General features: G+C 38.6%; 2 protein-coding genes across 2 annotated transcripts in view; both read right to left on the minus strand.

Moving 5' to 3' along the window:
* LOC144665345 (uncharacterized) overlaps nt 1-17432 on the minus strand; it is a 112504-nt gene extending 95072 nt beyond the window's left edge. The window contains exons 1-4 of the mRNA XM_078526583.1: nt 17262-17432; nt 9982-10050; nt 9478-9759; nt 7467-7817 (exon numbers count right to left, since the gene is read on the minus strand). Coding sequence (XP_078382709.1) covers nt 7467-7817; nt 9478-9759; nt 9982-10050; nt 17262-17432 — 873 coding nt within the window. The remainder of the gene's footprint in view (nt 1-7466; nt 7818-9477; nt 9760-9981; nt 10051-17261) is intronic.
* LOC144666506 (uncharacterized) lies at nt 188-5818 on the minus strand. The gene is made up of 5 exons (XM_078527929.1): nt 5660-5818; nt 4421-4489; nt 3003-3281; nt 1031-1274; nt 188-291 (listed from the first exon to the last, which is right to left on the minus strand). Exons 1-5 carry the CDS (start codon nt 5816-5818, stop codon nt 188-190), a joined length of 855 nt encoding a protein of 284 aa, XP_078384055.1.
* Nucleotides 17433-23744: the final 6312 nt, after the last annotated feature.

A 23744-nucleotide genomic window follows, 5' to 3' on the forward strand; every position in this document is an offset into this window, starting at 1 on the left:
TGCTTTTAAGACTGGAAATTTCATCACACTTTCTGTTAAATTAAGTCCTAACTAATATAATCTGAAGTCACGTGCAGTCGTTAGAGAGGAAAAATAAAAAAAAAATCACTTCAACGTACACCAAGTTCGTTTTTTATGCACGTTTAAAAAAAAATTAAGCCGAAATGACTGCAGGTTAAAAGGCACACTAATTTATTATGTTCTTCTTTTTCTGTGGCGTCCATCTTTTGTTTATGGTGTTTACCAGACTCCCACCGAACTCGTATGGGCATCTCAGGTCTTCACTAGAATCTAAATAAAGAAAATGCAACAGTCACTTACTTTAAATTGAAGTAAATGATTGCAAAGAAAGTTTGCAGTCGTGTGTAAAAAATAATAACTTTATGAAGTAAGGTCGTAGCGTCAATCGCCAAGAATAGTGGAGAAGGGATAGCGCAGTGGTAAAAGCGCTCGCCTCCCACCAATGTGGCCCGGGTTCGGTTCCTCGACCCGGTATCATATGTCGGTTGAGTTCTGTCTGTTGTTGGTTCTGTCCTTGCTCCTCGTTTTCTGGTTTTCCTTCCTCCACTAAAAACTTACACTACTAAATTTCAATTCGATCTGGAATTAGTGGAAACGGAAGAGCCACTATGTGGAAGATGTCACAGATTCGAGATTACCGTGCAATAGTTTGTAGACTGACAGTCTATCAGTTTAGAAGTTGTTCATGCTATAATTTCACAACAAGGAGTTGCGCTCATATTCACTCATTCAATTCCCCACTAACGAACTTGTGTTTAACGTCACACTGGCCCTTGCTAGGTTATCAGTCAATTGGGTAGTCTATACAGAAGGCGCCTCCTAGTATGTACTTGCTAGATAGGCCTTGGAAGCTTTCCGTTGGAGGGGGAAAACAAGTGAAAAATTACTACCAAATTGAATAGTTGTTTAAACATTTTTTACACAATAGAACGAGACGGAAGTGTAAAAAGCCCACCCTAGCACACCGGGAACCTCAGGGAACCAGGCTGACTAGTTTTACTAGTCAAACCTTTGCGTTTTATTGCGTCTTGTACTGTCCCTGTCCGTATGATGAAGGCACAACAACTTGCTGAGGTTGGTTCCGTGTTTCCAGCTAAAGTAGCTGGAACCATGTCCAAACGAGGTTGGCCTCCATGTGCCCAATGGAGCTTTGCAATCATACCACGAGTTGCTTTCATTGGAATTGCCACAGGAACACCTCCATGGCACTGGGTTATGACGTTGTCAGCGTTGGCTGTGTTCATCACTTGTCCCTTTGAATAAAAGATTCAAAAATAAGGCAAGAGTTGCATAAGGCGAATATATAGATTAATTGTTTGAATTAAAGAACCGTTCTCTTGGATAGCAAGAACTTGTTTTTGAGTAATACTCAATTTTGACTTATTTTCCTGTCTGATTTTAGCCGTAATTTGGCTATATTTAAAGGGGAAGTATCACGAGAATTATCTCAATTTTTTTGGGTAAACTTTGCTGAAATCACGAGAAGGGTGCTCTCGGTGGTCAACAACATAACCGTTGAACGGCACAAGAGAGGCATAAATTCATTTTCGATGGTGTAAGTAAATGTAATCAATGCTTTTTTATCTTTCTAGTAACACTTACAAAGTTGAAAACGATGGCCCATTTTTTTAAGCTTTAGGCAACTACTGTCCTAACTATCTGTAGTCAAACAACCTTGAAACAATTTTCACGACAAGTTAAGTACGTTATAGCCAGGCCAGGCTGCTTTTAGGGGATTTCCAATTATACAATACCTTTATTGTATTTTTAAGTATCAGAGTGACACTGGCTGCGGTCATATCTACGACGTAACTAAAGTTAAACAATAGATAGTCTCAAGTTAGGTGACGTCATACCTAAGTATAGTTAGTGCTTTCGGTCGTCTTAGCGGTCACACCAATGCAGTTAACTATAGCTAGTTCTGATTAGCTTTTGAATAATTTCGAATTTAAATTAGTTCATGACAGCCCTTGTTTTTATCTGTGTCTAGTGATTCCTCTATTTTTTTTTTTTCAATTTTTGCACGGCGTCTTGGCGTTGAAGAAAATAAAATGAAGTAAGAATGCTAGACGCCGAAGAATTCAAGCTTTATTTTTGCTAACACTGGTGATATGTAATTTCTTGGCTTGTTGTCTTTCTTTTTTTCTCTCCCTTCACGCTTTGTTTTGCATATTTATGTTCATCTCGCACGTGCGAAAACAATTTTCGCATTCTGATTGGTTTTTCGTTTGTAAACTTAAGACTAACCCATGAACCTTGCTTGGGTATAAACTATAGTTAGTCTGTATTGTTTTGGATCTGCGAGGCGTAAATTTTCTAACTATAGTTAGGGTAAACAGAGAAGCGGTCACATTACCGAAATAGCTAACTATAGTTAACGCCGTCTTAACTATAGTTATTAGTCTAGATTTGACCGCAGCCACTGTCCCTTTAAGTTAATACAGAAATGATGTACATGCACGTCCAGTATGTTAAAAGAGTTTCTGATGACTTCCTTTTTAACTTGGGTACTGCAGTGGAAATTACGGACACATCAAATGAACGTTCTTGTTGATGACCAGAATAAAACAGTCGTCATATTGAATTATCTCAAATGGATGAACGAATAGGAAGGTGATGTTTGCCATCAAGGAAAGAAATCCCTTTTAAAAATTGTAAAAAAAACGATCAGAAAAGACCTCTTGGCTTCCACCCGCACTTATCGGTTGCAAATGACTCTACATTAGGATATTGTAACGGCAAATAGGATGCCCCTCAAAAACCAAAACTCCCGTTACGTCAAGAATCGTAAAAAAACTGTCGCATTAAAAGAATAAAAAAAAAACGATCAATGAAGTTTGGCTCTGCACAGTTAAATCGCTTTTTAAAGTTCTGTTAAAAAAGGACATGCCTTCCGGATCCATCAGCAGAGACACGTCCAAAGTTCAATACAGCATGCAGAAAACACCAGCAACTCAATCTTGACCCTGGAGTCCGCCTACCTGCTGTGACGGAGTACTATTATAGCAACATGTACAACGGTTCTGAACACGGCAAATACAAACGGCCGCCCAGGTTCCAATGGCAAAAGCAACAATACCGAGAATCAAAATAATCACAGAGATGGCCATTTCTGTGTCATATAGAGTGATAATTTCGCTAGTGTGTCCGTATCTGTATCTGTATACGTCTCGATATCCGGCAATGGACATGCTGTAGTAGATGATGATTACTCCACCAAACACAGCCGATATGATGGAGAAACCCCTGAATATACCAGCCTGGAAGTTCAAATAAGAAAGCAAACATAGTGAGTAAATAACGAGCCTTTTGTAATAACCATTTGTCACAGTTTGCCCTCATATTCCCGCGCGCGCTTATCCTGTTTCTAGCTTTACTGTTCGCGAATTAATTATCTCTCTAAATAAAAAGGTCTGCCACTGTGCCCCTGACGAGAATGGCAGACTTTCTGAGCTTTCATGACAATCTACTCCGATCCAAGAAAACTTATTAATGAGCTCACTATTATAAATTCCTTAATTAAATTAAAATAGTGATTTCTCTAAGCGATAAATTGAAATAAAGACAACAGATCACTACTAAGTAAACCACCATAGCCAGTCATTGAGTCTGTTACTTACAAAAACATAACTATTAGGACTTTTCTTAACCATCTACTCTGTAAACTCTCTAGTCAGTCAATCTTATGGATGGTTTTCTGCACTTTCGACTTTCGTCTGCTCGGTCTGTTTGTTCAGACCTTTCAAGTGCCTATGCACGTGTTTGGCTGTTCACTCGGCAGTTCATTCGAATCGTTGTTTCTGCAGTCTTCATATCCGTCACTTACATGAACAGTAAAAGCCGAAATATTAAAACTTACAGAGTTTCCGAAACTTTTTAGTTTTAATATTATAAATGGCATGCCACAGCGTTGGAACTATTCCTTCACTTAGAAAAATCAAAATAACAGTTTGCACTCAAGAAAGGATATAGGGGGTGTATTACAACGTCATTGCGTGTTACACGAGGCAACTTGGGTTCTAGTTCAATCTTTATGGCGTATAACATTTTACATCCCAAGACGGCATTAACATGGGGCCCCAGAGAGAAGGCGAAGTCGTGGTAGACCGAGGGAGACTTGGCGAAGAACTGCCGAAAGAGAAAGAGCGGCAGCATGGCGGAGAAGAATGTCCGGCCCTATGCCCACTTAGGGCTTTGGCCATAAATCAAGTCCACTCCATGTCTTATATTTTACTTAACGCGAGGCAGGTTTTCCAACACCTTTGCTGGGATAATCCGTGTAAGAGTTTAATCAAATTTCTATGATACCTAAGACTGTTTGGAGCTCAGATTTTTCCTTAGAGCTTGTAATGAGACAAACTGCTGCGCCCGCAATATTTCAGATATTTTATCTACTTACATAAGTATTGTGGTATATACATCGTTCTTTACGACTCCCAGGAATCCCAAGGCCCCCTGTGATGCACATCTGCAACAGAACAATACCGTTACATTGTTCGGGCTCAAATAACTTGACGAGAGTGATCTGAAGACAGGACAAAACTGCGCAAAGTGCAGTGGTGAGGAAACGGAAGACATCAAAAATTAAAGTGGATTTCACACACAATATTATATTCTTCTCAAAATCTCAGCCTCGGGTTTATTCTCAAAATATTCTTAAACTTTCGCAAATTGCAGCTTCGATATTCTTGCATTACGTGAGCGCCCTTGTTCTGTTTTAACCACCACGCCGTCAGAGTACATAGAGACCATGGTTAATATTCGTTATTACCTGCTTTCATCATGCCCGCATTCCAAATAACAGGTTTTTAAGTGTATCGACCGTCAGTGTTCAGATTTAGGGGAAGGACATGCCAAAATCTGACATTTAATGGGGTTGTGAAAAGAATACAGTATGCGGAAAAAGTAGAATGTGGTTCAATTTTTCCGCTTTTCAACCCGTCCATATATGTTTTCTATTTTATTTTATGCACGTAAAGGCAGTCAATTCAACACTTCTACCGGAAGACGAATTTGAAATTAGTCACTTTCGCTTCACTGTCGCTTTTTAACCGAAACATTCGAGCTCAATTTTCCATGCGCGTTTGACGTTTCAATCTTTTCTTATAAAAAAAAATAATAAACTAAGACTTCAGTTTTAAATGGTAAAATTATGCACCAAAATTATTTACATCTTATTGCGAATTTCTGTGCACAGTTTCAAATATCTTAAAAGAAATCATTTCTATCGACACCAAACATTGAAAACAAATTTCGAAGTTCCACTTTAGACGACTTTACAAAATAGCTACACGTGAGATTTTACATATAGTTTGCACGATTATTGTGGATTGAAATTCAGCTTTCTAAGCCTCTGATGATTAAGAACTGGTGTTGCTCTTATGACGGATAACAAAAGTCCATGCCTGAACTCGAATTCTGCTTTGAGACCTGATTCGGTATTTAGGTATCCTTGAACATATATCACTATTACTTATCGTGTATCGCTATTAGATCAAGATTCAAAGTAACGAAAAGTGAAAATGGAAAATGGATTACTTTGTCGCGTTTAAACATTGATATCAAAACATTTCCTGGTTTAAAAATAAAGCTTGCGAATATTAAAACAAACTTCTAAAAGGTATCAAACACAACTCACCCAAACACCAATCCATATCCCAAAACATATTATTCCAGGCCAGAAGTACCCCACAACACGGTCGGCGATGCCGAAGCAGACGAGGAGAAACCCTACAATGATGTCTGCGATGGCAAGAATGCGCGCCGTGTTAGCCACCTTCGTTGAATGGTCCGCCATGTTAACATATATAGATAGCGTCATTTGCCGATACAACGTTAACCACTTTTACCGAAAAGCGGAAGTTCCGACTTGCAGCACGTACGTAGCTAAGGTGGATTTCCACTGTCGCGTAATTTCACGCAAGTTAACAGAGGCGAATTTTTCTGGATTTATGTGCGTTAAATGACATAGAGAAAAAACTATGAAAGACCTGCGTCTGCGGAAAAGAGTTGAACTTGAAAAGGCAGGTTTGTCAGTTGTTTTTGTAACCCCTGGAATGGACAAAGTTAATATATTTTTTGTTTCTCGTTTTTCAGCTTTAATTACCACCAAACCTACAAACTATTTCTTAATCACGAGGTAGACGTTCAAACGTGTGAATCGAAACTGCATTTTATTCAAATTTTAATACACCTATTCAGGCTTCATTTAAAACTATCACCTCTTATAGTTCACCAATAAATTTTCTCCGATTTTGATTAGTTTAAATTGATCACGTGACGCGATTGTGTTCGTTTTCCGGGGGGCACTATCAGCCGAGAGTGCCCGCCGAAGAAAATTTCCCGGATCGATAGTGGCCGCACGTGAATTTTGTTTTGTAAACAAGCGTGACTGCAGACAAAAAAACGACGGTTAAAGGTAAAAAAAAAACATACAGTTTCTAGGATCGTTTGAAAAAGTACACAGCCTAAATAGCAGCGGCTTAAAAAGGTACACTAAAGCTAATTTTTGTAGTTTTTTGTGACGTCCATCTGGTTTTATGGTGATTACCAGTCTTCCATTACACTTGTATATACATCTTAAGTCTTCACTGGATCCTAAAGAACGAAAATGTGACGGTAAGTTACTTTGAAATGAGGAAATAATTATAAAACTATACATTGAAGGCGTGAGGCTGTAAAATAAAATATGAAAGTCGTGTCCAGAATAGATTACTTTACGAATCGAGGTCTGGTTTCTTTCTCCGCTAAAAATGTTTTGGGTGTACACAAACAAAAAGGCCCCGCCCCCAACGCGTTTTCAAGGTCTGGATTCGCCACTGGATGACACCAAAAGAGTTTAAGCTCAGGGCCGTAATTAGCAAGAGGCAAGACGAGGCACTTGACTCGTCTAGATTTTAACCCAAATTTAAAATAAAATATGTTTTGGGGGGAAAATAATCCCAACTTGAACAAGATTGATTTCTTTAAAAAAAAACCTTATGAAAAATCTTGAAGAAAGAGATTTAGGGCTTCTAGATTTTAAAATTTTCTGAAGGGCATGCACCCAGACCCCCCAAGTAACATCTTCCCTCGTCTATTGCAAATATCTGGTTACGGCCCTAAACTGAGTCTCTTAGAAGTCATTCATTTTATCATTTCACTGCAAAAAATTGCCCTAATTTTCACTAATTCCCCACTGGCGAACTTATCTTTAACGTCACAATTAACCCTTGAGTTTGCTAGTCAATTAACTAGTCCACTGCAGTAGGAGCTTTCGAGTTTTTACTCACTAGATAAGCCTTGGAAACTTTCCTTTGGTATAGAAAAACAGTTGAAAAATATCCTGTTATTGGAACAGTTATTCAAAAAAGTTAACACAATGGTATGGGACGGGAGTGTAAATAACCCACCCTAACACACGGAGCACCCCACGCTTCGGGCCTGACTAGTTATAGAAGTAATACCTGGGCGTTGTTTGGCGTCATGTACTGTCCCTGTCCGTATGATGGAGGCATCTCAGCATGCTGAGGTTGGTACCCTGTGACCATGGCTCCAGCTGGAGCAACTTGAGTCAACTGAGGTTGGTAAGCTGTGGTGATGGCTCCAGGTGGAGCAGCCTGCGCCAATTGAGGCTGATAACTCCCAGCTCCAGAAACAGGTACCATGAAAATTTGAGGTTGGCCTCCCTGTGGACCTGGTGTGACAGTTTGGACTGCAACCATGTCACCACCTGTTTGCATTGGAATGGCTACAGGAACACCACCAGGGCCTTCGGTCATGACATGGCCAGTGTTAGCAGCGTACATTACTTGCCCCTGATGAATGAAACACAATAAAAAATAAATAAATAATAAGGCAAGAGTTGCATTATGCGAATCGACAAATTAACGACAGCTTTTTATGTGTCTGTCCTCTTATTGATGATAAATTGCAGCTCCAAATACAGGTACATAACCATTTTAGGTTTCCATCTCTGTTTGACCCTATGCCTCAGGTGTGACAGTTTGTACTGCAACCATGCCACCAGTTGTCTGCATTGGAATGGCCACAGGAGCACAACCCGGGACCTGGGTCGAGAGTAGTCCTGTATCTTTTCTGCTCACTGGAATGCCAAGCTTAATTTTTCGTTCTTCACAATAATTGCTAACATCGGTCAAGAAAAATAGCTTGAAACTTTGTGTTAAAAAGTTGCTTGCAAACGGTATCGCAAGTGGACGCAAGTAGTCACAAGTTCAAGTTTCGTACGGACGCGTTGGGTGGCCAAACGGTGAAAAACTTGCGTTGACTTAAGTGCCAATTTAATCTCGACCAAAGTGAACGCAAGTTAACGCAAGTGTACACAACTCCTGGCCAAACGTAAGACGCAAGTAGACGCAACTTGCATCTACTTGCGTTACCGTTTGGTTAGGGCTTAAGACAAAAATAAGTAATTGATAGTCATGCCAACATATTGATTTGTTCGTTTTGCACGAGTGGTTCATATTTTATCAAATCAAACAGCGAACTATTGAGAGCCTGTACTTTTTGTTTATCAGTCCAAAAATAGTGAGCACAATTCGACGGAAACAGCAGAACTAAGGAACAATGTACCAGGCAACAATAACACAAAATAGATAGACGTAGATTAATATTAATTTTTTTACACACATGCATCAAAAATAAGATAACAGTGTAGTAGAAAGGAATGTGTTGCAAATTAAAAAAAAGCAAGTTAACCCTTGCAATTGGGCGAGTCCGAATACAAACGGGAACTACTTATCGACACTACACAGCAAATAACTAAACGACTTATTAAAACTACTATATATTAAGTATATTATTATTGGCAATGCACGCCGGTTTGATTTTTCTCCCAACGAAATATACCTTTATATCTTTCTCTTCTACAATCAATTTGCTTTCGAAAAGCCAAACGTTTGCAGTTTAAATAGGAAAGCCGACTCGTTTGTTCATTGAAAACGGTTGTTTACTGCTTCTGTAAAGTGAGCAGTACATACAGCCTGTGTTATTATTCAACGCATGCGCGCGCTGCCCATATATTGTCAAAATGTTAACGTTATCTGTCATCCGTACATAACAGATATCCTGCGATATACGTAGGTTGCGACGATTCGTCCAAAATCTTGTAAACCGCTGCTTAAATACAGTTTTTCTATCTGAAAAAATGTGTTTCGTTGACAATTTGTTGAATAATAAAACAATTATCCTGCTCAATCTTGCGGAATATCGTCTGATTTTAGCCAACTCGGCCTACAGCCTCGTCAGCTAAGTATCAGGCGATATTCTGCGCGATTTTGCAGGATAATTGTTAAATATATGTAAATTATTATTTATTCACTTGTTCGAGCGAACGTCCATGACTTCTTTGCATAGTGGAACAAGACTATTAAAAAAAAGCACTTGTCAAGGGAAACATTTGCCAGTGTTTCCAGCTTCTACGAACTGCAATTCTGTAAACAGAAAACGACCTCTGACCTCATCCTCCTCCTGCTGTGGTGGATCGCCATAACAACACTTGCAAGGTCTCATCAAACAAACACACACGGACGCGCAGATACCAGTGGCAAACTCGACAATGCCGAGAGCAAAAATAGTCCCAGTGAGGGCAATTTCCCTGGTAAGTTCCTCCTCTTCGTAAGATCTCCACCATTGGCGGTGGAACTGTTGATATTCAAAAATGGAGAACAAGCTGTAGAAAATAATAGTTACTCCACCAAACACCGCAGATGTGATGGAGAAAGCCATAAATATACCAGCCTGGAGTTCAAATTAGAAAAGAAATATAGTGAGCTCAAAGGGGCCTCTTATAATTACCCATAGCACAATTTGCACAATGAAACACTGAAATGTTTTTACATCGCATAAGAGGATACTGCAAAACACTAAGTAATAATAGTAATCAGTTTTCTTTAAAGTCTCATGAGACAAACTTCCGCACCAACAACAAGTCACTTTTTTATATATATAAAATCAACTTACAAAAGCATTGCGGGATAAATTTCGTTTTTTGCGAGTACCAGGGATACCAAGACCTCCTGCGATGCACATCTGCAACAGAACAATGCCATTACATGAAAAAAAAAAATAGAAAATGTATTGAAAAGTCCTTTTATATTTTTTGCTGTCTCTTCATTGCGTTCTGCCGATTTATATTTTGTTCCAATGTAAACACTCCAATGTTTACATGTAATGTAATAATAACAACGTTAAGGACCCCATCCATAACAAGTAGGCCTTTCTCGATTATGCTAGTAAAACTGGCATTTAAAAATTAGAAATTCTCGCATAAAGCCAAAAAAATGCTAAAATAATGCCTGATTTCTTTGAAAAATGCCACTTGAATTCCAAAGAATGCTTTGTTTTATTTCAAACAAAACGTACAAACTCTTACATTATATGCTCATATAACAATACTTAATTAATATGCTCATATACTTAATAATTGTTTGTTTATAAAAAATAATAATAATAAATAAATAAATAAAAATATATTTAATTTTTAAAAAAAAATAAAAAACACACACAAGTAACACAACACAAGTACACAAGTAACACAACGCAAAAACAGTCGAAACAGACAGAAACAATCAAACTAAGTAATCAAAATTATGAAACTTTAGGATTATTCATCTTTCTGAGTTCTGAGTGCTAAAATCTGGATCACAGTCATGAAAAATGACAGAAAATGCTAGCAATTCTTTTTCAAGAAAAAACGAAAAAAAATGCTCGTTTTCCCAAAAAATGCTGAAAAAATGCTAGCATAATCGAGAAAGGCGCGCTATCTTTTAAGTGGCGATGTCCTTTAAAGCGGACCATCGCATTTTGGGTCGGAAGGAAGTTTTCCTTCAAGCTTTGCCCAGTGAACTATCTTGGTTTATAAGTAAATGTAACGGCATTAGTTTTTTGAAATACGTTAAAATGTTTTTTTCAGAGCCTATAACAGCCAAGGCGACTAAAAGGCTAAATTTTGATGGTCGCTAAAACGAAAAACTGCACAAGTTGACGAGCTCGGCACACAAAAACCGTCGACCGCAGCAGAAAACTATTATATTCCCAAATTTTGCAAGCTGGTCCTGAAAGGGTTCAGGTGGAGCCACGGATAAAATTGATTTAATATTTTTTAAAGAATCATTCTGCAAAGTTTGGTGTTTTATCAACCTTTCACGATTTCTCCAAAAATTTGCCCTCAGCGACCTGACTATTTTTATAAACATGCAAATATACCCTGACTTTGCTGGCCTTTAATTTCCAAGTCCAGACCAGACCATTCTAAATTCCACCTGAATTCTACTAAATGGACGCCAGGGAGCACATAAATCTAAAAATACCTTGCACTTCTTACCTTCTTTCGTCCCAGCGACCTCCAACTTTTCGTGTTTTAAGCGAATTTTTCACACACATTATGCAAATGAGGCTGTAAACCGAGCAACGGTTGTTTTTAACAAAAACGGTTTAATCGTTGACTTACAGCATTGCAAGTCAAAAACTCAAGTCATTTCACAGAACAATCACTTACAAACGTTTTAAAAGCGGTTAAAAACGGCTAATTATTCGTCCTGGAACTTTGAATTTGTTACGAATAAATTATGCAGTTTCGCTGTCTGCTAAACTTGGTCAGGTAAACTTACTAGTTGGATTTTGTACTCTTAGGTTTTGCTGATTTCTATTGTTGAGTTAACAGTTTTGTTACTTTTGGAAATTGAACATTTTCTCAGTATGCAATAAGTTTAATTTTAGCCACCACACATTGAAATCTAGGATTCGTGACATTTAATTTAATTACTGACATCAATGTACGGAATTTTTTAAAAAAATTATTCTGTTACCGTAGCTGAGGACGGTACTTTGTGGCCCTAATTGCCTTTCTTCCTAATGAATTTCGTTTTTCACTTCTTTGTTACATACACAGATATCAGTAAATTTTAGTATTACTCTGTGTATCAGTAAGTTATTTTAAAACAGAAGCTAGCTCGTGCGAACTTAATTTTATTTACATACATCTTATACTCACAAACCCGTGGATATCGACGTTTAATTATCATCCCACTGCTCGAGATATATTCCCCTTCGTAAAAGGAAAGAAAAACACTGCCTCATTGCAAATGAAATACTTTTCATAGAAATACTCTACTGAAAAAAATACTTTCAAGTCTGTTTCCTGGCACTCAAACTTTATAGATCACTGGGGCGACTTTAACCGTGACAAAACGGAAACTGACGTGACACGGCCAGTAATTTATACCTAATCTGTTCAGAACTAATCGCGATCGCGTGGTTCCTTATCTAGGTTCATTCGACTTTTTTGCTTATCCATTTGATTTTCATGTTTAGATGTGCTACCACACCTTATACAAATTTCAGTTTGCACAACTACCTCTAAGCTTATAACAAGAACGTCTCTGATCAATGTTGCCACCACAAGGTACAATTTACTACAGTGGAACCCCGATATAACGATATGTCAAGGGAGCAGTAAAATTATATCGTTATATCGAGGTATCGTTATATCGAAACTCCCGATATAACGATATGGCCGTAAAATAACCGAAAATATCGTTATATCGGGGTTAACTTAATCAAAGATACTGAAACTTAGAGAACTATTGAATGACAAGGAGGATAAAGATGATAAAGTTGATAAAGAGGCTTATATCGAAGATCGTTATATCGGGGTTCTGTCCCATACTCTTTACTGTAACTTTTGACGGGATACAGAATATTCATCGTTATATCGGGAATATCGTTATATCGAGGATCGTTATATCGGGGTTCCACTGTACACCTTGAGATTATGTCATTCTTTTCCAAAAAAGAAAAAAAAAACTCTTTCTCATTGCAAATAAAATACTTTTCATAGAAAATCTCTACTCAAAAAGCACTTGTCTGTTTTCTTGACACAAATTTAGATCAATCGGTCAAAACGGAAACTAGCGTGACACGGCCAAACAATTATAACTAATCTGTTCAAAACCAATCGCCTGGTTCTTCGTCTAGTTTCTTTCAACTTTTTTGCATATCCATTCAGTTTTCATTTTTAGATGTGCTACCACGCCTTAAACAAATTTCAGTTTGCACAACTACCTCTAAGATTATAACCAGAAACGTCTCTGACCCCCTCGCCCTCAGGAGGGAGGGGTTACCCCCATAATGGCCTAAACGGGGAGGCTCCGTCCGAAAGGGGTACCATTTTCATGCTTTAGGTGTATAATAGTAGGAATCTCACAAGTTTAGGTAAATGAAAGCGAAGGGATATCGGTTATTTAGGTATTTAAAAGGAGGTTCAAGTTTAAATATTTCGAACAAACGCACCTTATGGCTTTTCGGTATTTTTAAACAAATTTAGCTTCTTGGAGCCAAAATAAAGTTGTCCCGGGTAGGTGAGTTATCCCTAGCAAAGCGTTTACAAGGCGCTAGGGTAACCTTAGCGCTCAGCTAGGGTTACCCTAGTGCTAGGGTAACCCTAGCTGCCTTGTAAACACGTCGATGAAAAAAGATGAAATGTGGGAACGCTAGGGTAACCCTCCTGCCTGGGAAACCCTAGCACTATGGTTACCCTACCTGCTTGTAACCAGGCACTAAGTAGAAATACTAAGTACTAAGTACACTTAGTAGAGATAAGGGACTATAGGAACCGAATAGTCTGATTATTCAAGGCTGATAGCCTAAGGACTGTTAGATTTTTTATAGGGCGCGGGGATGGAGGAGGGGGCATGAATTTTAGATGCTCGGTTTTTTTTTTCTTACAGCCTAACAAGATATTTTTTGGTGCTCGCTAGAAATTTTTTGGGATTTACACCCTCCCCCATAAATCATCTTATGCTCCACCCCTAATTGCAAAGGCAAAAAAAAACTAAGAAAGGGCCGGAGGGGTTTCAACAGTTATAAAAAAAAACCTTCCCTTATTAACTTCGTAATTTTTAAATAATTTATTTTACATGTATTTGTCTGAACAGCATTCAAAACAAGCTATCTAACAATGACGTCTTAGTGCGCAATTATAGAATTTGAACCAACCGCGTAATTTGGAAGTACCGACAAAGGCTTGAGAAGAATTTAGCGCCGGGGTGCAAATAACGGCACGCGAGCGCTGGAGGCGCGAGCCGCTAGGGGGGTGTGGGGGCATGCCCTCCCAGAAAATTTTGAAATCTAGAGGCTTGAAAATGCTATTTCCAGCGCTCTCCAAAAGCTATCTGTGATTTACGCATATTGCGAATTTGTGACATTTTTGAGACATTTTTTCACATTGTTGTCACGATTTCTGGTTTGTTTTAGTTTTTGGCTGTTTAATATTGTTGTGCATCACCCTACATACGTTAAAAAAAATGAAAAGAAGTACAAATGTTTATTGTTTCAAACCTCTCGGCAGATAAAATTGTATTTTCAACATTTTATACAGGTTTGTTTTTCTTTTTGGGAAAAAACTGGGGGGGGGGGGCACGCCCCCCCGGCCCCTCCCCTTGCTATGGCACTGTATGGTAACTCTCTACGCACCGGATCCGACTTGAACAAAAACACCGTACACCTTCTGAATAGCCTTTGACATTTCCAGATTTACGGAATATCGGCTCTTTGGCCCCTATAGCTACTGGTTTCTTCGTGGACGTCCTTGGTGCGCTGGATATAGGCAAGCTGTTCTTGGGCGCCAGAACTTTCCAAATGTGTGCCTATGCTTGGCGCACACGGTCATTTTTGCGACAACCGACTCCTCTTAATCGAAAAAGCCAGCTCTGGCTAAGATAATTTGCCAATCTGTGATGTCCTCTCGCGATAAATGTATAATAGCGAGGTGGCTGTCTATCGATTCATCGCACTGAAGCAAGCAGAAAAAGACCTAAAAGGCCTCGTGAATCGCCACACTTTCCCGTTTGCGACAAAAAGCTCGACATCATGTTTTGAAATTTTATTTTCGGAGCCAATTACAAAACTTTGGCTCAAACTAATTACATTATCACAGTGACAATACTTACCCGAGAACTGTCTCTAACATTTATTTTAAAATTTGTGCCATTATACCACACTATACACTAAACTATGAAAAAAACTAGTTACAGAATGACAATTTCAAATGTCTTTGGGCATCCTTACAGCTAGTAACGTGAATTGTGGCAATAGAATTTTGACGGTACGAACCGTCGGGTTTTGCCGACGCAAATCTTGTTTGCATGAAACACGAAAAGTCACGCAAATAAAGTTGTAAAGCGCTAAGGAAGCTTAAGGAAGAAAGTGATCATAAAGACCGCGGGAATTCTGGCTAGGAAACATGATTGCTGCTTTATGCAAAACAAGATTATGAAAGTGACTTTGAACAGCAGATTAACTAACTAAAACTGCAACTTTATAAAGTGGCAACAAAACATGTCAACTAAAATACAAGGTCACAAATTGTTTATTTCAAGAGTTACAACACTCCAACTTGTTAGACCAGTTAAAACTGAAGGAATTTTCAAATATTACACCTTGAATGCTTTCAAATTTAGTAAGAACTTATTTGTTCTTCCCTTTTTAAATGAAAAACAGCGAGTTCTAAAAAGTTAGAACGGTTTGTTTGAAAACATCGGTCAAAGTTCAGCAGACAACACATTTTGCAAATCAATTGTGACATTTGTCTTAAAAGCATGCAAAGTTCAAAACAACTTAATTCGTCAATTTTAACCACTCATATCATTTGCAAGTTTTCTTTCTTTAAAACTCCCTGTATTTTTCACCTACAATGTCGAAATTTTCCAACTAGTATGTTTACCTGACCAAGTTTAGCAGACAGCGAAACAGCATAATTTATTCGTAACAAATTCAAAGTTCCAGGACGAATAATTCGCCGTTTTTAACCGCTTTTAAAACGTTTGTAAGTGATTGTTCTGTGAAATGACTTGAATTTTTGACTTGCAATGCTGTAAGTCAACGATTAAACCGTTTTTGTTAAAAACAACCGTTGCTCGGTTTACAGCCTCATTTGCATAATGTGTGTGAAAAATTCGCTTAAAACACGAAAAGTTAGAAGTCACTGTGTCAAAAGAAGGTAAGAAGTGCAAGGTATTTTTAGATTTATGTGCTCCCTGGCGTCCATTTAGTAGAATTCAGGTGGAATTTAGAATGGTCTGGTCTGGACTTGGAAATTAAAGGCCAGCAAAGTCAGGGTACATTGGCATGTTTATAAAAAGCGATCTGACGGTTGTTGAGACATAAATTTTTCCAAACCTGAAAATTTAAAAAATATTAAAACAAACATGATTTCACAACCCTTTAAGGACCACCTTTCATGGGATTATAATAGTTTTCTGCTGCGGTCGACGGTTTTTGTGTGCCGAGCTCGTCAACTTGTACAGTTTTTCGTTGTAGCGACCATCAAAATTTAGCCTTTTAGTCGCCTTGGCTGTTATAGGCTCTGAAAAAAACATTTTAACGTATTTCAAAAAACTAATGCCGTTACATTTACTTATAACCAAGATAGTTCACTGGGCAAAGTTTGAAGGAAAACTTCCTTCCGACCCAAAATGCGATGGTCCGCTTTAAAGGACATCGCCACTTAACGATTTACCGGCTCCATTTTGATGCTTCTTTCACATGACGACAAATTTTGACGATTTTTCGAAAAGCTATGAATGTTATATTTTACAAAAATTGTCATCCTAGTTTGCGAACAAAATTTTTAACCAGACCACTTAATTCTTTAATTTCATTCTTGCATTATTTTGCGGTCTTTAAACATTCGATTATAAGTGTCTTAGATTTGCCGTTCCCCTAACTTTGATTTTCAGGCTTTTTCGTGGAAAAAAGGGAAAAAAAATTCGAAAAAAATAAAAATAGCGTGTCTAAGTCGGTAAACATTTCGATATTAAAGACGTCGTAACGTTTTCATTGTTGTTGATATAACGATCGCTGAAGTTTTATATGATACAAGAATTTCATCAGACACTTTGCTGTTAAGAGTTTTACATTTACACATTTGGTTACTCATCCAATTATAATGAAACTTCTAAGTTAATACCGTTTCAGCCAAATTAATGAAACCAACGGCGTTATAGATTACGAAATCAGTATACGACGTGAAAATGACACTAAAGCATCTAAAATTATAAGATTTGCCCTATTTATCATACTGTGTTAATTTTGAGCACGACCATAGGATAAACGGTTTTCATATTGAGCTGGGAGGAGAGGGCTTCCTGTCTTAGCAGGTTCATAGGAAGCTCGGTTTGAATAGAATGGAAATTTGTTGCCTTTAATTTAAGCTTCAGCATAAGTGATAAATTGACACTCACCCAAACACCGGTCCAAATCCCAATACATATTTCCCCTGGCGAGCCAAAATAATCGTACGCGGGAGTAAGGCGGTCTGCGATGCCTAAACAAAAGAGCAGAAACCCGACAATAATATGTACGATGGCAAGAATCCTTGCCATTTTAACAACCTTCGCTGAATTGTCCGCCATGTTTTATAATGCACATTTCCGACTGATTACTGCTTTTATAAATCACTCGTCGTTGAATACACTACGTCATGTGGTGGACTGTTATGCGACATGCCTCTGAACATGTTCTATAAAATATTTAAGAAATTCGCATGTGCGTTGTCAGTTCTGGTTTATTGTTTGGCGATTCGGCACGCGACAAATGTCACGATGTGGTCTATGCCCGGGGGCCTATGTAACGCGTTTCGGTGCGTAATTTCATGCAGATTTGTATCTTGATTGGTGTATTTTTTGACCCTTAGTTAATTCTTAGAACACTTGAAAGTGCGAGATACACTTTTAAACATTGTTATGCACTTTGTCAAAAAATAATTCCATGTGTTAATGGTGGAACAATGCATTCCGGCACGTGCTTTTTGAGGTAACTGAATAAATTACACAGCGTTATGCACCAGTTAGCATTATAAGAACAATAGCTCACAGGTAAACTGGTTCGATTCGTTTATGACACAACAATGCTCTCTTTGGTACATGCATGTTGAAGCACCTGAATAAATTACACCACTTCATCCACCAACTAAAAATATTAACTTGAAAGATAGCTGAAATCGAACAAGAATAAAAAAAAGGTTTTGTTTCCATCAGTGAGAACCACTTTTAATTAGTCGATACATAAAAAACACAATCAGATCAGAATTAAATAATTATTAATGCGAGGTTTCATTATTATGTCTCAGCTACTTATTTTTTTCACTGTCCTGTATTCCACGTTAATGAATGGTGAACTGTGATCAGACAAACATATAATATGTAAAGCCTGGTTTTTACTAACGACGCAAGCAAAAACACAAACAAAAATGCAAGCATAACTAGCTTGTGCCAAGTGAAAACGAACGTCGACATAAGCATAAGCACATTAGCATAAGAAAACGATGTTAACGTTATAGAAGGCTCCGTACTCGACTCTGTTCTGTCGGCAGATAATTTTATTGTGGCATAAACTCTCAGGCGTCGAGTGCTGTTGTCTCTTCTACTATTGTAATAAAGAAAGCGAAAGCGACTACAAAAAAGGAAGAACACGAAACATTTGGGGTTATAGATATTTTCACAGAAAGAATTCATCTCCTTTTCTTTCGCTACGCGAGCCCACGCTCCGCACAACCTCGGAAAACATTTATCAAAATCAACCACGGCCTCTGCTACTTAGTTCAAATGCTGGAACGAGTGTTTTAATTGGCTGGACACGGCCAGACGTAGACAATTTTCTTGTGCTAATGTGATGTTTAGTTTTCACACGAAAGCAAGCACAAGCGCAAGCACAAGAAAAGGACAAATGTTGATCCTTGGGCTTGTGCTTGCGCTTGTGCTTATGCTTGTGTCGAAGCCGTTTTCACTATGAAATAAGAGCTGTTATGCTTGCGCTTGTGCTTGCGTCGCTAGTGAAAACCAGGCTTAACAGTTGGAATATATAGAACGAGAAAAATTACGCCAACTTCACAATGTGTAATAAAAGCAATTGTTTGCTAATTGTTTGCTAAACTCTTGAGAATTGTCTTACTAACCAAATCTAAAATATATCCAACACGTGCGTATGAGATGCGAAACATTTCGATCTCAGCACTTCCTTCCGTTGTGACTTAAAACAATTCTTTGAACAAATTTCACATAACCATGTTCTCCTGCACGTGCTTTACATTGAATAAGCTACATCTCGTAATTCGCTACTAGTAGTATTATAGAGCAGTTTTCAATTGAGTGTCGTAAAACCAAAACCAAAGTAATTACTCTTGCCAATCACAAACCAATCAGAAATCGAAGCAAATACATGTAGCTGGCACGAAGCGCGGGAAAACGTGCGCGAGCGAGTCACGATTGGTTTTGGTTTAGTTCTGATTGGCCGAGAAAGTGGCGCGAGATTTTTAAACAAACCCTAAGCGTAGCGAACGCAAAACCAAAGCAAACGCAATTTGCTATCCACACTCAAGTGAAAACCGCTCTAAGAATGATAACCTCAAAAATACAGGCTCAGATATGAACTGGTTCGAATCTTTATGACACAATATGCACTCGTGCACGTGCTTGTTATAGTACCTATTACCCGATTCCCTCTTTAGCGCGCGCCTGCAGGGAATCACGGTAGTTGTGTTCATAAAACCATGCGCGAGACTAAGCAACGATGCGGTTTGATGAATACAACTACCGTGATTCCCTGCAGGCGCGCGCTATAAAGAGAATTGGGTATTGAATAAAACACAAATGTCCTTAAGCTAAAATTATTTGAATTGTTACTCAAAACTTAATTTATGACACAACTATGCACTCCGGAACGTGCTTTCTAAAGTACCTGAATAAATTACACGACGTCGTCCACTAAATTAAGTAAATTAAAATATTCAAATGACAGCTTACGAACAAATTGCTTTGAATCATTAGAATAGTAAACTATTCGCGACAGTCCCTTTTACGCTCGCTAATAAGAGATGGAGATATTCTCTCGCGCTCAGAAGTCTGCGCATCACATGGCCCAAAACCAGATGACCCGAGACATTGCCAATACTCAAACCCAACGCCCAAAACTCAAACCAGAAAAATCCTATCTGGTTACCCATAACTGAAGACGAAAGGCTAGCAACACACTAACAAATCTTGCTGACAAAGTCTAAACTCGGTTCCAGTAAGTTCGGGAGGTGACAGACGCACAAAGAAACCACATTGAAAAAAACTCCCGCAAGGAAATTAATAAATGGGTGCCTAGGTAATAGCACTGTTTAACGCGAAATTTGTGTGGCAAAGTATGCGTAACAAAAACATCAAAAAACAACACAGCCAAATAAAAGCACTTAACAAAACCCGTTGTTTGTGGACAAGACACACGAAACATACGTTTCATGTGTCTAGCAATGAGTCACAAATTAAAAGGGAAGCTAAAGGAGTGGAAAGCACAATGCAAACCCGAAGTTTGCACGGCAACAAAAAACCTCACGGTACAAACCCACAGGGGCCAAGGAAAGCAAAGCACAAACCCGGTGTTTGCGAGGCGAAGCGCGCTGATTAGACAATTAAAAGCGTGCAAAAGGAAAGCAATGCATAAACCCGATGTTTGTGAGGCGAAGCACACTAACATAGCAAATAAACGTGTGCAAAAGGAAGGCACTGCACAAACCCGATGTTTGCGAGGCGAAGTAAACTAACATAACAATTAAACGTGTGCAAAAGGAAAGCACTACACAATCCCCGTGTTTGCGAGGCAAACCACACCGACAACAAATAAACGTGTGCAAAAGGAAAGCACTGCACAAACCTGGTGTTTGCGAAGCGAAGCACACCGACAAGAAATAAACTTGTGCAAAAAATGATGGGAGCCGACTGACGGGAAAGGCACTTTACAAACCCGGTGTTTGCGAGGTGTAGCACGCATAATTTACATTTACAACAGTACAAGCGTGCAAACTTAAGCGAGGAAACCGAGGAAAAGGCACTGCACAGACGAGGGATTTTTATGGCAAATATGACACATAAATTGGGAACACGTGGTAGGAAAATACAAGCGAGTAAATGGCTAAAACAGATAAATACACGACGCTTTTTTACCAGATAGTGCCGGACCTGGGAATGGATAGCTGCAGAAGTGTAAAGGCGTAGAATAAATGCTTTAGCTTGAAAGACAGCGGCCTAAACGGAGTTTGAACATTTGCTATAACAATACATCAGGTAACAGAAGCGAAGGATTCTTACCTCAACTGGGCCGAAATAAGATACATCGTCTTATTTATACTCGCGCTTGTAAGGTACTGGCGCGAAAAGCAGCTCTCACATTTTGCTGGTGGTATGGTGGCAAAGGTAATGTTCCTGTTGTTTCATTTGTTGAATATTATAATTAAATTTTCATATAACGCGCGCTCTGATTGGCTGAAACAGTATACTTTATCAGAGTCCAGATGTACGGAGGAAATTTCACGCCATCGACCCAAGATGGCCGACCACTATTTCCGAAAGCCTCTTTCGGGTTTTGTCTTGACCCTAACATCTTCTTTGACCTGAAAAACGAGAATGAAAACGAGCTTTTAGCGTCAGTTAATTCAAAACGTCCTGTTCCTAACAGCACAAATTGCACGGCGATAGAAAGTGAAATTACGGAAAGTTACGAAAAAAAATACCGAGCCGGAAAGTAAGCTTAACAACAACAAACAACCAACCAAAGATTTGTAAACAACTCAAGGCCGAAATTGAAGACATTATAACGAAAGCAGAAACGAAAAACACGAAAGATAGTACAAAATGGGCTATCTGAGATTTGAATATGAGTTTCGCGTTATTTAAGTACGGAATTTTAGATAAAACACGCACAGCTACATTTTCGTGTAAAAAACAAAACAAACAAACAGCAATTCAAAAAACAGAAAACTAAATTAGCTAGCGAATACACACACAACTTAGACTTATCACATACTGAATAATTTTTTCTGGCGTTTTCAAAACAGCTTGGTGCCGTGAAAGAAAAATTGCCAAAAGCCTTCACAAAATGACCAACAAAGAAGCTAGACAACAACGAGGTAAATTCTACGCCGAAGCTCGAACAAAAGACGGTGAACTTTACTCGAGGTCATCGCTTCTTGGTTTTAGCAACGCTATCGAGAGACACCTAAACAATTCACTCCCAAACCGAGGAATTTTTATTGCAAAAGGGGTTGAATTTCAAGCTTCAAACAAGCTGCTGCAAAGTTAGAAAAAATTGAACAAGCGCGGAAACAAAGAAAGACATCGAACACAAGTTTACCTGTCATTCCAGGAGCAGACGTCCAGAAATTAAAAACCTCCAATGCAATTCAGGAAGACAATCCTGTTCCTATATCGTTAAGAGTGCAATGACTGGAAGGCCACAGCAATCACAGCAGCCGACTCTAATTTTTCCCTTGAATCCGATGGTTGTAAATTTCATCATCATTAATGATTCGCGAAACACGCCGCACGGTCGCATTTTGTGAAGTACCAGCCACAAGCTTTGATCAGTTTGTTTTTCTAGTTGTCAAGTTAACAAAATGCAAGTTTTCATGGGCCAGAATTCAGCCGATTTTCACTGAACAGTCTACTTTTCTATCCTGTGTTGTGAAAAGTCCTAAGAACTTCAAGGACTCGTGTTAAAATTCGGATTCCACTTGACGTTTTCAGCTTGTGGATTTCTGACCTTTGATGGTTTCAAACTTGATGGTTTGACAGCTGTTGACAGCTGTTGTCTTATTCAACCAATCAAATTCTTTTAACCATTCTAACAAGTTTTGTGATTGGCTAATTGTTGCGTACTTTATCAGAGTACAGATGTACGCTGACGCCACTTCTATTCGCTTGAAAAAAGTTTGTTTTGAAATAATTGCGCGAATTCGTGGGGAAATTAATGAATTTCTTAATTATAAAACAAATAAAGAAGCCTCGACTGTGCTCTGTTCTGTTGTAAAGCACTTAGGTAGCGACTAGAGCACTCAAGAAGTAGGGAGAAACACTCGCCTTCGGCTCGCGTTTCACCCTACACTTCTTTCGTGCTCTAGCCGCTTCCTGCGTGCTTTACAACAGAACAGAGCACAGTCGAGGCTTCTTTATTTGTTAAATAAACCTATGAAATCAGAGTTCGCATAACAATGAAAACTGCAATACTGTAACTTTATTATCTTGCGGAATATCGTCCAACCTGACCTACCGTGACGGCCTCTTCTCCAATGGTAAGGCGATAATACACATGATTTCCTCGGATAAGTGTAAAATGCTGTTGAATAAACTTATTCTTAAATACATCAAGAAAAAGATATATGCACATTTGCTAAGTGTGTATATAAAGACGGTCATGATTTAACAAATTGTCTCACTGCTCGTTGTTGTCTGTAATTATTCGACTTTCTTTTTTTTTCCTTTCTTTTCGTTGCCAGAGAACTCATCATGTGATCAGCAAATAGCTGTCGTCAAATAATGGTTAGTGCGCCGACTTCTGATCGAGCGGTCCGGGTTCGAGCCTTGGCCAGGCTCACTGTGTCGTGCTTGTGTTTTTTGGGCAAGACACTTAACTTTCATGGGGCCTCTCTCCACCCAGGTGTATAAATGGGTACCGGCTGGGCTAGATTCCCATAAGCTTCTAACAGTGGTATTGTGAACAATTATTTACAAACTCGCCGAAAAGGTACTAAATATAGCTAAAGTGTTTCAATTACAATTGAATACGAAGAGAGCATTCTTATTCTATTTTTACTTGATTTCAAGCGAGTTACGCTTGTCGTATCGCGTGTTTTAGTGAATGTTTCAGCTCTCTATATTAAATTATTAGAAGCCACGATTTTATCGCCGCAC

The sequence above is a fragment of the Oculina patagonica genome, chromosome 9 (assembly GCF_052425735.1).
Source record: "Oculina patagonica isolate OP01 chromosome 9, crgOcupat, whole genome shotgun sequence".
In the NCBI taxonomy this organism is placed as follows: Eukaryota; Metazoa; Cnidaria; class Anthozoa; order Scleractinia; family Oculinidae; genus Oculina; species Oculina patagonica.